The following is a 14,805-nucleotide window of genomic DNA, read 5'->3' on the forward strand; positions in this document are numbered from 1 at the left end:
AAGTGTGGTACGGACAGAATAACCGTAACTGCAACACAATGTTTAGACAGTCCTTAAATTTGAATAATCTGTCCGGTGTGTACCTGAACGCACCAACTTAAACATTTGAGCCGCCAGGAGGCGACATTTCCACATGTTACCTTTATTTCAGTTCCCTACACGCTGAACTTTGGTCGGATTAGCCCTAGTTTTCAGAACACAACTGAAAGGACAAGTGTGCGGTGTTGCAAAATATCACGCCAGGAGCTGGGTGGGAAAGAAGGAAAGATTAGTGTGTTTCTCAAAAAGAGGTCAGGCTGTATTTGCGCTAACAACAAAGTTTTGTGAACCTCGCTTTTTCTTCATCTAACTGAGATTCTGCACACACAACATCACAAAATCCTCACCATGTGGGACAGGCAGGGTTTCTTACTTTGAAAGTGCCAGTTTGTCTCCTTTTATTAGACCACATATTTCGCAATAGCTGTGCTGTCACGCTAGTTTTCATTTCCTGGTGGATTCCTATTTTTCAGCTGTAACCGTCTGTACCTGGAGACAGTTTGGGGTTAAGAAGAAGCAGTTCAGAAAACCAGCAGTGTTCATTTTGATGTGTTTGCGGTTAAAATCACATCTCTGACTTAGCCCCGCCTCTCTCAGCTGCGACTGACAGAGGCAAAACACCAGAGAGCTGCAGGACTCAGTCTGACACCAAGCACAGAGGAAGGCAGAGGATCTCCAGAGAACAGCGCAGGAAGGAGATCAAGTTGGAGAAAAGGATAACCTCGCATTTTGTTGGACTTTGTTAAACGGAGTAAAGCGGATTTGATTCTTGTGATTGTGAGCAAAGACTGTAAAGTATGTTTTATTTCCCTTTTAAGTGGATTACTCTGAGAAACACCTTGAACTCGTAGCACGATGGAAGCTGTTGGAAAGAGTCAAGTCGAGCTTTGGAAATGCTTCTGCTGGTAGCTTATTGAACAGTTTGTGTCAGAGTAATAATGGTTGAGCCAGCTGGGTTTGTGGAGGCATGGAGAGCGCAGTTCCCTGAGTCTGATCCCCCTAGCATGGAGCTCAACTCTCTGGGGGACATTGAGCAGGAGTTGGACAAATGCAAGTCATCCATCAAGCACCTGGAGAAGGAAGTAAACAAGGAGCGCTTTCGCATGATCTACCTGCAGACTCTGCTCGCAAAGGAGAGGAAGTCTTATGATGGGCAGAGATGGGGGTTTAAAAGGATGGCAGAGACAAATGATGAAGACAGCCAGAGGTCCAGCATAGATGAGGCAGGAGCAGAGGAGCAGCAGCACAAGTACAGGGGGCCTGGTAAGACAGTCAAGTGCAAATCTCATGCAGACATAGAGATGGATTGTGCCCCCGACAGCAAACAGAAGGGTGGGGTGTCACCTGTCCGCCAAGACTCTGAGCTTCCTGATTTCCCAGTGGGTCCGGGCTCGGTGGCAGCTCTTAGATCCAACTTTGAGCGCATAAGGAGGGCCAACTCCCACACAGCAGGAGATTGCAAGGGGCTGTCAGTGACAGGAGGCCAAGAGAAACCCTTCTACGTAAACATGGAGTACCATCAAGAGCGAGGGCTGGTCAGAGTCAACGACAGGGAGGTCTCAGACAAGATCAGCAGCCTGGGCTGTCAAGCCATGCAGATGGAACGAAAGAGGTCCCTGCATTCACTCCCAGGGAACCTGTCAGCCGCCACGGGGGACATCAGCAAGGCCGTTCAGAGAGGCAGATCCGCCGAGGGGAACTGCAGCTACAACGGGTCATATGAAGACTCCGAGGTCAGCCCACACCCCCTAAAAGAAGGCGAGGGGCGCTGCTCTATGGGGAAATCTGAGCGGCAGCCGGTGGAGTGCCACGCTTACACCAGCGTGTACGTTGGGGGGATGATGGGTGATGGGGATATGCGAGTCATCCACATCAGGGACCACGGCACAGATGAGGACGCGCACCTCACCTGGCCGAGGCGCTCCTACTCTCCAGGGAGCTTCGACGACGTGGGAGGAGGCTACACGCCGGACTGCAGCTCCAACGAGAACCTGACCTCCAGCGAAGAGGACTTCTCCTCAAGCCAGTCTAGCCAGGTGTCTCCCAGCCCCACCACCTATCAGATGTACAGGGAGAAAAGCCGTTCACCCTCCCAGCACTCCCAGCAGTCCTTCGACAGCAGCAGCCCACCCACACCTCTGTCTCAGATTCGCCTGAAGCAGCAGGGAATGATTTCTGACACCTGCATCACTGGACTCCGCAAGGCGAGCCATATCTGGCCCAGTGATGGAGACTCCACCACGTCCAGCAGGACCTCTCATGACAACAGCATTCAAGGAGATCTAGGTAGGTCTCTAATACACGAATGTGGATGTGATCTGACACTTAAATTAAGTCTGATGCATGAAGATGATAACCATCCAAAGCCCGCTCTAATCCCTCTCTGAAACATGTCTGTCTGCCCTGGGTGGCCCAGATCCTGAATAAGTCAGTGATGTGTAAAATGCACCTGCAGTCACTCAAATAAAGTCTCAACATTCTGTGCCTGATACACTAAATCCGTCCTAAAACGTTTCCATAACCCGGAGGACTTTTCAGCAGCCTTACTTATCTTTTGCGATAAAAGTGGCCTTAAAAAAAAGGAGGCTAGCTTTAATGAAGATTCATCTTCTTTTGTTAGGAGAGCTTTATTTCCTCCTCCTCACAGCCCTCATCCATACTGGTCGGCTCTGTTAGGCTCAATCATCAGCTGCCATCAGGCTGTTTGTGAGCAAACTGTGGCCCTCGTGTGCAGATCCCGAACAGCAGCCCCTTTGCACTTCTTTGAACAGGGCTTTCTTTACCCTTTTGTAAGCAGGCCTGCCCTCTCCTTTTCACCCCTCTCTGCTCTTTGCCCCGCTGAGTGCTGCAGTACTCTCGCAGAGATGCTCTGGCTGAGACAGCATCTGCCCCCCGGGGCTTCCCGGTCGCTCAGCCCTATCCACCCTGAGTGTTTTTGTGTCAGCGCGCATCAACGTTGTTGTCCTTAGTGTGGCGTAATTAACTTAAAGGGGTTTGTCTAGCGTGATAAATTTAGGGCGGTTCTTTGTTACGGGTGGCGGGTTGGAAAAAAGCCCTGACAACTCGCTCAACGAGGAGGATCGAGGGGGCTTTAAGTGTGTCATGTGGCTTCCAATCAAAACGCCCGCCATCGGTGTTTCCTGTTGTTATGCTCCAGCATAATAGGAGAATCACTCACTGAGCAGCAGTATTGACATGTTAACAATATAACATTGTTAGGAGGGATAAGGAGAGTGGTTGGGGTAACTTGGTAATTCCAAGGACAGAAGGGCAGGCGGGAGCATTTGTCATAATAAAAGATACACAAGGACACACATCATCGCTGGTTGAGGCCAGATCCTCACCCAAGACGGATTGGGAAGCAGAGTGCTTGTTGGAAGATTGGAGCTAGAAAACTGTGTGTCTCTACCCCCCCAAAAAAGAAGCATTATCCACTCAGGGTCAGATTAAGCAGATGAGCAGAGTAGTGTGTTTTTGTTACATAAGGTGATTCGGTCCAAAGCTCTTTGACAAAAAGCATGTGACAAGTGAGCAGATAGTCTGTGATATAATCAGCATGAAGTGAGAGCCAGCACGCTGCTCGGATGACTGAAATGCATAAATCCATTCGATCTGGGTCTGCATCATTCCACCGTCGTGCCCTGTGTCACTTAGTCCTGTAAGCATGTCAGGATGACTCTCTCTGGTCATTTTTTAAAGTCATAGCTGCTACATTTATCTATAAAATTGCAAATCAATACTCATTAAAGTTGCAATAAAGCAATTTAGTATCGCGTGAGTCAAAAAACCCAGCAGTAGTGGCTGAGGTAGTCTCCAATTCCCATAATGCACCTGTAATCATTTTCTTGTTATATCCTTTTTGTCAGATAAAAATGCCCTTGTCATTCAGGGGCTGTGACTGTAGCAGTGTAGACAGGGGCAAAGTGCATCTTCCCTGCGCATCTCACACAATCAATGTGCCTGCTAGGCCACAGTCACAAAGGGCTAGGGACTGGTTGGTGACTGCCTGGCAACCACTGGTTGCTAGGGAAACATTAGTATTCCCAGACTGGTTGCGAGTTGGTGCTGGAAGTTGCTGTGAAGTCAACTGCTGAGCCCCAGTCAAGCAAACTGCGACAAGCAAATAGCTCCTGTGGATAAAGTGTAAGAGTTGTTGGAGCGTCCAAAAGAAGTTGAGATCAAGTGGTAGCTTTCAGGGCTAAGAAATGAAGCCAATGAAGACATTTATTAGCAAAATGCTAGCTTGTTATAGGTTTCCCCATAAGAAATTTTTTTTTATTTTCATTTGAAAATATTATTGGTATTTTATTTTTGAAATTAAAAAAATAAAGTTTTTGGCAAGAAGCAGTTAAGCTCCATTTAGTCCTGTACCTCTGTGGATAACCTAGCTAATCAAGCTAGCTAGCCTACACTGCTAATTTGGCATTCCACTTTATCATCCAAATATGAAAAATTAAACAAGATGTGATGGCCAAAATACTATATCTGAAGCTTTAAAACAGTAGTCCACAAACGAGTGACGTCAAAGTGGCTGCTTCCATCTTTTCTTTACAGTCTGTGTTCAAGGCTCACTACTAGTTTTTCCAGGTACCTCCAAATGTTGCTCCTTTCCCTAGTGTGTACGTGTCACACGGAGTCAGCACACAGCTCTTGTCACAGGCCTAAACAGCAATGTTATTGTAGTTAATTAAAAAAACTAGGTGTAAGAAATCTCTGAAACTAAACTGAACCGAAAGCAGAAACTTAACCTAATTAAATAAAAACTAATTAGCAGTTACAAAGGTTTGGACTTTCTATGCCAAATAGTGCATCCCATGACCAGTCAACTGACCTTTTGTGTTTCCCCATTTGATGCGTAATGCCTGTTTGACACTTTGACTACAGAAAGAGTCTGAAGTGCAGCCTTTTTTTTTCTTTTCTTCAGAGGAGACATGTTGCTGACATAATGGCAAACCTGCGTCATGTGGACCTTGCTTTGTGGATTACCAGAAGTCTGGATTTCATGTTGTAATAATTTATTTATTTTTTGCACGTTGTTAAGTTAGTCCTCAAGCAGGGAGCTGGTTTGAGGCCAGCTTTTGCAATAAATTGCTCTTTGTTGTGGTTCTTGACTTTCAGGGAGCTGCTGGAAAGTGTTTTTTCTTGTTGCATTTATCACAAAGCACCGCGGCATTGACTAAAATCTCTTGAAACGACTGAGTAAAGCAGGCTTGTAAAGGCGCTTTATGGTCCAGTTAGCTGCACATTCTGTAACCATTAGACAAACTGCCATATACTGCACGTTTGGGTGGTGGTGGGGGGGTTTTCTGCACTCTGTCACCATGTCATTTCGCAGGGTCCGTGCTGCTGTTGTGGGAGTGCCGTGGTGGCAGTCCGCCTGCGCCTGGGGAAAAAATGAGTGACTTACCGTTAGTGACACCTCCGAACTTCTCTAAACAAACGCGTGCTTGTCCTACTGTGTCTCAGCTGTGAGAACTCTGTAAAATGGCCAGTCTAAATTTGACGCATCTCAGGGGACTTTTTCCTATGAATAGAAGAAATAAGTGTTGTCTCCTGGTTTCTGGTTTATCTAGGCCAATTGTCAAGCCTGACTGTGAATAGAGCTGCTGATTAGCTGTGGACCTTTAAGGAGGCCAGCTCTCTTATGGGTTTATTTTGCCATAATTAATTATCATCACAACGCTGACGTGCCTGTGGCTAAAGAAGAGTCTGGGCGTGTAGACTGTCTCGTGGTTAATGTGTTATAGTGAGAGGGCGTAAAAGAAAAAGGTCAGCCAAAAGGGAAAATAATAAATCTCCCATTAGTTTAATCATAATCCTCTCTGCAAAAACCAGGAGATTGTCTTTTAGGATGCTTTTAGCCCGAGCCTGCCTCAGTCAGGACATGGCACCGTTTCTGAGCGTAGATGGGCCTGTCTGCTGTCACTGTGACATTAATAGAAAGTGTCTGTCTGGAAGGTGACTAACGTTCGTCTGATTGCCTCAGACCACCACTTGCTGCCTCAGCAGGAGTCACACCGGTCCTCCAGGTTAATTGTGGACTCATGAATATTTGAGGTTCCCCGTGTAAGCCCAGACAGGCCTATCGTTGCACCTACGTATCAACATCTGAGGTTTGGTGGGTAAAGAAGGGGAAGAAGTCAGCCTCTCCCTTTCCTTAAGTAAATGTAAGCCTACAAGAGGAAGTGCTGGCAGCTCTTGATGGCTGCCAAGTCTGCCTTTGTGTGTGTGTGTATGTGTGCGTGAGCAAGTGAGGCACCTGTTCTTCTGTGCAGTGTACTGGGTAAAGTGGTCAAAAGCTGGCAGGCCATCAGTACACCAGGCCAGGCTTCGCCAGCTGCTCTCACAGTAAAAGCCATGAATGGCCTTTTGTTTCTGTCAGAAAACTCAACAAAAACATTTGTTTCGAAACTATGCAAGACGGTTCACTTTAGGTTTTCCTCATCTCCTCTGTGCAGTTACTAACATACATACAGAGGAAAGGCTCGGGCCTGTTTATGAGCCTCCTTGGGCTCGGTGATCCTCCCTCGTGCTCAGCCTCAGCCCTGTGCTCCTGCGGCTTCAGCTCTCCTCAAAGGGCCCTCTGTGCGGCTGGCTGGCAGGCCAAGTGTTTATGGAATGTCTCAGCTGTTTGTTGGGGTGTGGGGGGAAGTGGCTAATGAAATGTAATGTGCTAAACGAGTTCACCTCTGTCACAACGGCCTGACCCATGGTGCTTGTGTCAACCTTTTTTGCCTGTAGTAGAACATTTATTTTAGGCAAAACATTTAGTGGCGAAGTAGAAGAGGCAGCAGTATCAGAACCAAAAACCCTTGTTAATCATTCTCGTGTTTTAAACTTTATACTTCCGGTTAGTAACTTTGAGCTGGAATAACACAAACGATACTGCAGTTTTCAAAGTGTTGTAACTTCGATGAAACCAACTGAATCTGAGATGATTTGATTCTTTTCTGCCACGCGCCTGCACTCAGGTGCCGTTTACCTTAAGGTGAATTCGCTGTAAAAACTTGTGTTGCTAGGCAGAATACCGCTGGCCAGTCACATCAGAGTACATCAGGTGAGGCCCATTCGCTAATATTTAATTCTATTCAGACATGCAAATGAATATTTCATTACACCAGGAGGTCACTTTAATTTTTGTCTTGTCACTGCTTACATTTCTGAAAACTCTGCCCATTATCAGTATGTGATGAAAACTCAGCAGTTATATTTGTGTCTGCTACAAAGCACAAACTTGAAGGTGTCATCCTGAAAAGTCACAATAATTGGCAAATGAAATAAATCCTGCTTCTCGTGTTAATTATTCCTCGCTGCTGGACTTGAGTTAATCTTTTTGCTCGCCTTTGCACCGTTGTGTGTTTATTTACCCGGGCTGGAACTGTTATCGGGGCTTTTATTTGCTCTGTTATGCGGCACATTACAAGCTGCAGTGTGTCCACCCCGAGCTATTTCTACATACGTTGATTAGTAGGTGTGCCGTGTTTGGCGGCCCAGTTCTGACCTACACCGCTCGATGACTGGCACTAATTTTAGGCTGCCCCACAGCAGATCAGAGGCGAGTGCTGATGGTCTTCAATGCGTTCCACAGGCCTGTGGTTTAAAGGACCTCTCGGGCCAGCAGGCACTCCACACGAGCCCAGATGTGATGATGGCTTGACGGATAACATTTTTACAGTTTGAATGGCCAATTAGGGGCAAGGAAATCTTAACCGAGATATTCCTTCATTTATCTGAAAAAACCACCGCAAATCTCTGAGAATAACCTCACAGACGTCACAAATGAGCAAAAAAATAAAAAACAAAATCAGAAATTCTTTGAGATTTAAGTAACAAAATTTATGATTGAGGGGATGAAACTGCTTTTCTTCCCCTCTCACACACCCAACTTTAGTTTACTGGGTTTGATAAACCTCATCACACCACAGATGCATCCTTTCTGCTTACGTCCATAGACTGTATATAAAAGATGGGCACTAGTCTCTGTGTCTTAGAACCTTAGCATTAGTGTTTAGGCCCCTGGGCATGTTGCCTTTTTTCTTTCTTTCTTGACATATATAGACCAGAGAGCAAAGTTCTATGTTACCAGCTAGCTACAAAACTTCGTTAGCTCATGTTAGCACGCATTTAAAGTTTTTCAGAAGAGCTTTGATGTCAGATAAAACATGCATTTTTTTCACATGAATTACTTTAAACTCAAAAACTGTCATGTTTTTCTTAGAAATGTCAAAATCCTAAATTCTGAGGGCATTTTTCCTCTGATAAATTGCAGTATGAGGATAAAGTTGCTTGTTGCTAATTATCGTCTGCTGTGATAGACGGATATCAAACTCTCAGACTCTGTATTCCGATTATCCTGTGTCACCACATATCGTAAAGTCCATCTCAACTTGCTATGAAGTGGGGTCACCACGTCAGGTGTTTGAAAGGCTGTCACCCTTTGACTGGCCCCAGTGTTTGCCCTCCTTATCACCACTGTTTCCCGAGTGACTCCACAGATCAGAGGAGAATCCATTTGGAGCCATAAAGTGGTGCTAAGCTTTTAACAACCTCTCACATTGGCCTCTTATGTTACTTTTTTTCTAGAAGTGATACTTTCCAGATCTATACAACTGTTGTAGAGGCAACAGAAAGGCCGTCCTTTAGCGTATCTTTTTTTAAAAAAACCTTTGTAAATAAATTATGGATGCTTACTGTAAAATTTCAGTTCCAGCCTTTTCTGAGCCAAATAGTCCATTTGTTATGTGTGTGTTTATTTATGGGAGCTTGTGATCTAAATTCTATCCATCCTTTGACTGAGATTTTGGTGGATAGTCAATATGTTCACAGTGGGGTCCAGTAATTGAGGATTGACTCAATTTGTCTTTTCCCAGCGGTGAAATGGGCAAATATGGATGCTACCATTCTAGTTCCAAGGCTCGATCAATAAACCTCTTTGCCCTCTAAGTTTTATTTTTGGGAGCTGCTGTCTGATAATTTCCCCCATCAGTCAAATAGAATTGAAATTTTACCTGTGATACTTTCAAACAATGACATTAATTCACACAAGCCACAATAACAGCAGATCAGTTCATCTCAGTCCCAGCCCACATCAGCTGATCCCTCAGCTGAAACTCTTCGAATTGGCTATCTCATGTGGTGCATCTTCAATCAGTTCAATTGAATTTTATTTATAAAGCACCTAATCACCTCAAGGCTCTTAATATTGTAAGCTAAAGGCCCTACAATAACCCTAAACAATCAGACGACCCCAAGGTAAACAAGCACTTGGCGACAGTGGGAAGGGAAAACCTCCTTTTAACAGGAAGAAGCCTTCAGCAGAACCAGGCCTCAGGGAGGGGCAGCCATCTGCTACGACCAGGTGGAGGTATTTAAGATGCCTGCCTACAGTCACTCCAAATCTGCAAGCTGCTTTGCAACCCATCTCCACACCAGCTCCCCCTCTCATGCTGTGTCTGAACCAGTCAGTGTCATGTCTGTTGCCACTGGTACCTGCTTCTGTGCTCGGGTCGTGCAGTTGTTCTCACTTCCTCTGGCTTCTGTGTATGAATGGAGAACGTCAGGGAGATGTGCTCCCAGAACCTAAATGACCACAGATGAAAAAATAACTACTTTCCAGAAAAAACAGCAAATGGATCCTTTCTCATATTTAAACTGCTGTGACCTTAAAATGGCCATGTGATAACCCCAACCATTATTTAGAAACCCAATACAGACTTTCACTCTGATGAAAGTGTCCCAAATAACACTTCCTGCTTCTTCTGTGATTGCTGTGTAGTGAAAAGAGACCACATGATTATTCCTGTGTCAGAGAATTCCCGCTGCTGCTGCCGCAAAGATTCTGCTGCACATCTGTCGCTCCCTCCCTGCGCGTTTTGTCGTAGTTCATCTCTATGGATTAGGATTAGTGTACGTCTTTGCTTTGTCATCAGTGGGATATCCAGTGTGTATCCAGCATGTCTGTGGTATTAAAACTGCTATGACTGTATTCTATGCAAGGCTCTTGTTTACATGCTGCAGGAAGGCAAAGTGCTTCACGATGACTGATTATTCCCCAGAAGCAGGCTTGGCAGTTTGTTTGGCCAAGCCCCCTTTTATATATCCTTGAGATCTATTTTTGGGTGGTGCTCAGAGTGCTGGTGTGGGAAACCAAAACATTCAGTGTTGTGCATTAATAGGTAATAATACTTTTTAAATGATTTGCTTTGATTCACAGAACTAAAGGAAATCCTTCAAAAACATGGAATTACAGATTTCCGTGACGGTCTAAAATGAAATCAGCTTCTGTCTGATCCACAGCTCCACACAGCTCACGACCACAGCTGTCGGGTTCAGCGATCTTATGTAATGTCATTAGAATGTATTTATTACGGCTCTATTGCACAGCTGAAACCATTTGTTGGGTATGAGACAGAACAGCAGGATTATTTTGCCACCCTCCAGCTAAATGTGTGATACTTTCTATTGTGTGATTTTGAAGCTGTTGGGATGCTGATAACAAAATAGGAACATAGCTCCTTCACTGTGACTTCCAACGCTGGCTGGAACATTACATCCACTCTTAAATTGACTGAAATGTGTACTTTATTGAATAATAATGTGCACATAGAGGCTGATAGCTTAGCAGTAATTGTTAAATCTAGATAACATTTATCTCAGTTTCGTTGGTCTATAACAAGATAAGATGTTGGGTTGCAGATATGACTAGCGTCAAATTTAAACAGGCATTTTGCATTGAAGCTAATCTGTTTAAAACAGCAGATCTGCAACAAAGGACATCCAGGTCATGCTCTTAGTAATTTTTCTTGGACTAGAAGGGCCATAATAAAATGAACAGGCATTTGCAAAGTACTTGAAAATGAATGGATTTTGAATTTTTTTTAAGCACATCTTAGATCAAAGTTACTTACATTAATAGGTGGCATAAATCTTGATGATTGGTCAAAGTTTGGTTGGTGGCTTGTCAGATTTCTTAAAACCTACAATCACTATCCAGTTTATTGCTTGTACTGGGTTAGAACCTCTTCGATCAGATGATCAAGCAGTTGTCCACACCGAGGAAGTAGAAGTCTGCCTTAACAGGAAGTGAACCAGATTTTCAGCAAATCAGATACAAAAACACTTATAAAGATTTGAATGTTTGAGTGATATTTTTCCGAATGCTAGTTGTATTTTTGTTGCTGGGCAGAAATTTCAGGATTACTGTTTAAGTGTGGTTAAAATCTATGATATTTATATTGATGTCAGGTGTTTTAAACCAGGGGTGGGGGAACTCCAGGCCTCATGGGCCGGTGTCCTGCAGGTTTTAGATGTGTCCTGGATCCAACACAGCTGATTTAAATGGCTAGATTACCTCCTCAACATGTCTTGAAGTTTTCCAGAGGCCTGGTAATGAACTAAACATTTGATTCAGGTGTGTTGACTCAGGATGATATCTAAAACTTGCAGGACACCCTCCCTTGAGGCCTGGAGTTCCCCACCCCTGTTTTAAACAGTGAAATAACAGCACACTTTGGGTCGGGCTCTGCTGTTTAACAACTGCATCTCGTAGGTAGTTTGTAGCTGTGAAACAGCAGCCTTTACTTTGGCTCATTTGCTCAGCCCTTTTTAAAAGTCTGTTTGACACTTAGGTTCTTCTTAGTATAAGCAGAAAAGAGACATAAATTGTGAGTCACAGTGAATTATTGGAACGTGTACAAATCTGTTTCCATGCATGTCTGAAAAGTGTGGGCTGTCTGCAAAGTCTTTAATTATAAAAGGCATCTCAGTGTTAGCTGGAATGTAGATTTGATAGCCGTGACTGTAGATGAATGTGTGTATTAGGAGTGGAAGCTTTTGTTAAAAGATGACCTTGTGCAGAGAGCCTGTTTCCGCTCTGAAGCAGACAAATTGCCGAATTTTCCGGACAAACTTGCCTGGACACTTCCTTCACGCTATCGGCCCTTGTGATTGCTAGAACAACAGCACTCACTGAGGGTCCATTGTGATGTGCACTTTCTCACACTGACCACAGCCAAGTCAGTGCTGTGCTTTTAAAAACGTCCCTATAAACAACACAAGTGGCTCAGTATTTAAGGCTTCGGTACATTTTTAAATCCTCCCTTTTACTTATTTGTGTTTGGACTGTATTCTAAGCTCTGGCTATTTCTTAGTTTAGATGGTTTGTGGCTCCAAAGCTGCAGCCCGAGAGAGGATGTGTTAGTCATCCTTTCCCGGGCTCGATGTATAATTTCACCGAAGCACAGAGTAGCCGTTCACATGGACTCCCCCCCTGGGCTGTGTAGCTGTTTGGACTGCGGTAGTCTCCTCCTCAAGCAGTTCATACAGCTCTCTGTCTCTGCTGGGCCCAGTGTGTTTGTTTGACGCCTTTGTCACAGCCTCTGCGGATGTCATCCTGTCAGTTGCCTGTCTTCAAGGCCTCCCCAGGGAAACTTGTCTTTATCTTCCTCCAGTCTCCGGAATCCTCTCTTTCCTGTTTTCAAGCTGAGGTAAACCAGTCTTGTAGCCATAAAACTGTTATGAATTGTTGCCTTTTTAAAGTGTCCACTCCATATTGGTATTTTTATTTTTCATTTTTTGTTATGCGGATAGGCATCTCTGCTCTGGATCTTCCACACAGCTTGACAAGCATGATATACTAATAATTGCTGGTGAGTCAGGATTGGCTGACACTGATTACAGGATCTAGTCATTGGCGATCTGATCTTATCTGTCTTAAAAAATCTGATTTCACAAGGTCCAGGGAGTATAACATGTTACGCTGTGGGATGCAGTCAGTTGGCTTTGTTGTTTTGGATCTCTCTAAATGCAAAATAGCACAGATGTGCATATGAGGGCATGTTGTGACCCATTGTCATGTTATAAAGAGTTTATGTTCAATTTGTCATTGTTATAGCTTAATTTTTCCAGCGTATGCTGTGAGCTGGATGTCATCCTGATGTTACCAGAATGGCACTAATTTATCCATGTAAATTTAAACACTAAGGTTAAATAAGGAGTTCCACAGGGTTCTGTGTTGGGACCAATTCTTTTGGAATTTTGGAATGGAATTGAATATTATGCCCAGTTAAAGCACTATCTTTCACATTTCCTGTGATGTTGAACACTGCATAAAAAAGCTGAAGGAGGCATGATATACCAAGGCTGGCATGACAAGAGCTTGTGTGTTACTCGTGCAGTTTGCCAGGCTTATCCGATGACCTGGCAGGAGCCCTCAGCGGCTGGCTCTGGCTGTATGGTAGATTTGTGTAGGTAACAGGTTTACAAAGATTAAAAGATTTAATAGGAAGACAAATGGCAGGAAAAGACAGCTCATTCCTTATTTTAATACCCGCTGTTATACATGCAACTATGTTCTGAAAACAGGTTTCCAACAATAAACACACGCTGGCAGGAAAACATCACATAAATACATTACAGAAATGTCTTGGCCTTAAATGAACAAAGATTCTTTGGCATCACCTGAAGAGGGCTGTTCAGTCAAGACATGTCAGGAAAATGAATGAACTGAAATGGTTTTGTTGGAGGAACAGTCATAAATTCCTCTTCATTGTTTTGCAAGTCTTATAGGTGGCTACTGAAGATATCTGTTGAAGGTTGTTACTGCTAAATTCAATAGTTTACTTACTTTTTTCCAGCCTACACTAGAATATTGCTCAGTTTGTTCAGTGAAAGACATGAAAAAAGTTTGTATAAAGTTAACAACCCTTTGACACTGTGTTAATAAAATCTGTGATGCATGATGGTAAAATGCATGATCAGGACATTATATGGATTCTTGTTTCATTAAAAAGGAGTTTTTACTAGTTTTTTTCCTAGGCTTTAAATGCACATCTTCATCACTCCCACTAAGTCCAGGATCGCTGTGTTAGCACCTTCTGGCTTATTCACAATTGACAAAAACTGATGCTCCAGTTTGCTGCATTTCCCATGATGTTTTCTCTGCTTTAACTACATGGCCTAACAGTTTAATAGCACACCATGTGACTATTGTGCTTTGTTTCACTCTTTCTCACAGAGGCGTCCTACAACGAAAACTCTCCGTCATATGGCTACGACCTGGAGCATTCAGACGAGCTTGGGCCTCGCCACGGACCTCTGTCCTTCACGGGATCTCCTACCTCCTCGCCACGGCTCCGCTCCAAAATCAGGAACAACCGAGACAACCAGTTATCTGGTTCTCTGGACTCCCCGCTGTCGGTAGTGTTGCTTTAATGACTACAGTTAGACACGTTAACTGTGCTGCCTCCTCTTCTCTGCTGTCTCACTGTCCTTCATTGCCATCTCTCCAAACGTATTTCATAGCTGTGGTTTCTCAGTCCGTGTGGAAAAGTTACTTCTTCCAATATCACCCTTTGGAAGCCCAGGCCTTCCTCATTTCATTTCAGTTTTCCTGTTGTTGCTTGTGATTCTGCTCCCACATGCTTTATGCGCATATAAGTGATAAACGTGCCGCAAGATGTTGAGGAATTTGCTTTTTGCTGCTTGATGCTGGAGGAACAATTGACTTGATTCGAAATGTGGCACAGTGCCAGTCTTATGACATAACAGTGTCTTAGCACTGTGGTAATCTTTAAAAGATTGTTATTGCTACATTTTTATTTTTTTTTACTTAGTAAGATCTTTAAAAAAAGTGTGATCCTATATTTCCCATAATATATCTTGATGGCATTTGCTGTCACACCCTGCCTTCTTAAATAAAGGCCTCCAACTTACAAACTGCACGTCCCCACAGTTTGTGATTTCTGGTGCTGAAATGTAAAAATTTTA

At 43.9% G+C, this 14,805-nt stretch overlaps 1 protein-coding gene across 1 annotated transcript in view; it reads left to right on the forward strand.

Annotated features, from left to right (window-relative positions):
- The first annotated feature begins 600 nt into the window (after positions 1 to 600).
- The window catches only part of si:dkey-91m11.5 (PH_BCR_vertebrate and RhoGAP_Bcr domain-containing protein), a 31,381-nt gene continuing 17,176 nt past the window's right edge, over positions 601 to 14,805 (forward strand). The window contains exons 1-2 of the mRNA XM_063490714.1: positions 601 to 2,325; positions 14,054 to 14,235. Coding sequence (XP_063346784.1) covers positions 978 to 2,325; positions 14,054 to 14,235 — 1,530 coding nt within the window. The 5' untranslated portion in view covers positions 601 to 977. The remainder of the gene's footprint in view (positions 2,326 to 14,053; positions 14,236 to 14,805) is intronic.

The sequence above is a fragment of the Pelmatolapia mariae genome, linkage group LG12 (genome assembly GCF_036321145.2).
Source record: "Pelmatolapia mariae isolate MD_Pm_ZW linkage group LG12, Pm_UMD_F_2, whole genome shotgun sequence".
NCBI classification, from domain to species: Eukaryota; Metazoa; Chordata; class Actinopteri; order Cichliformes; family Cichlidae; genus Pelmatolapia; species Pelmatolapia mariae.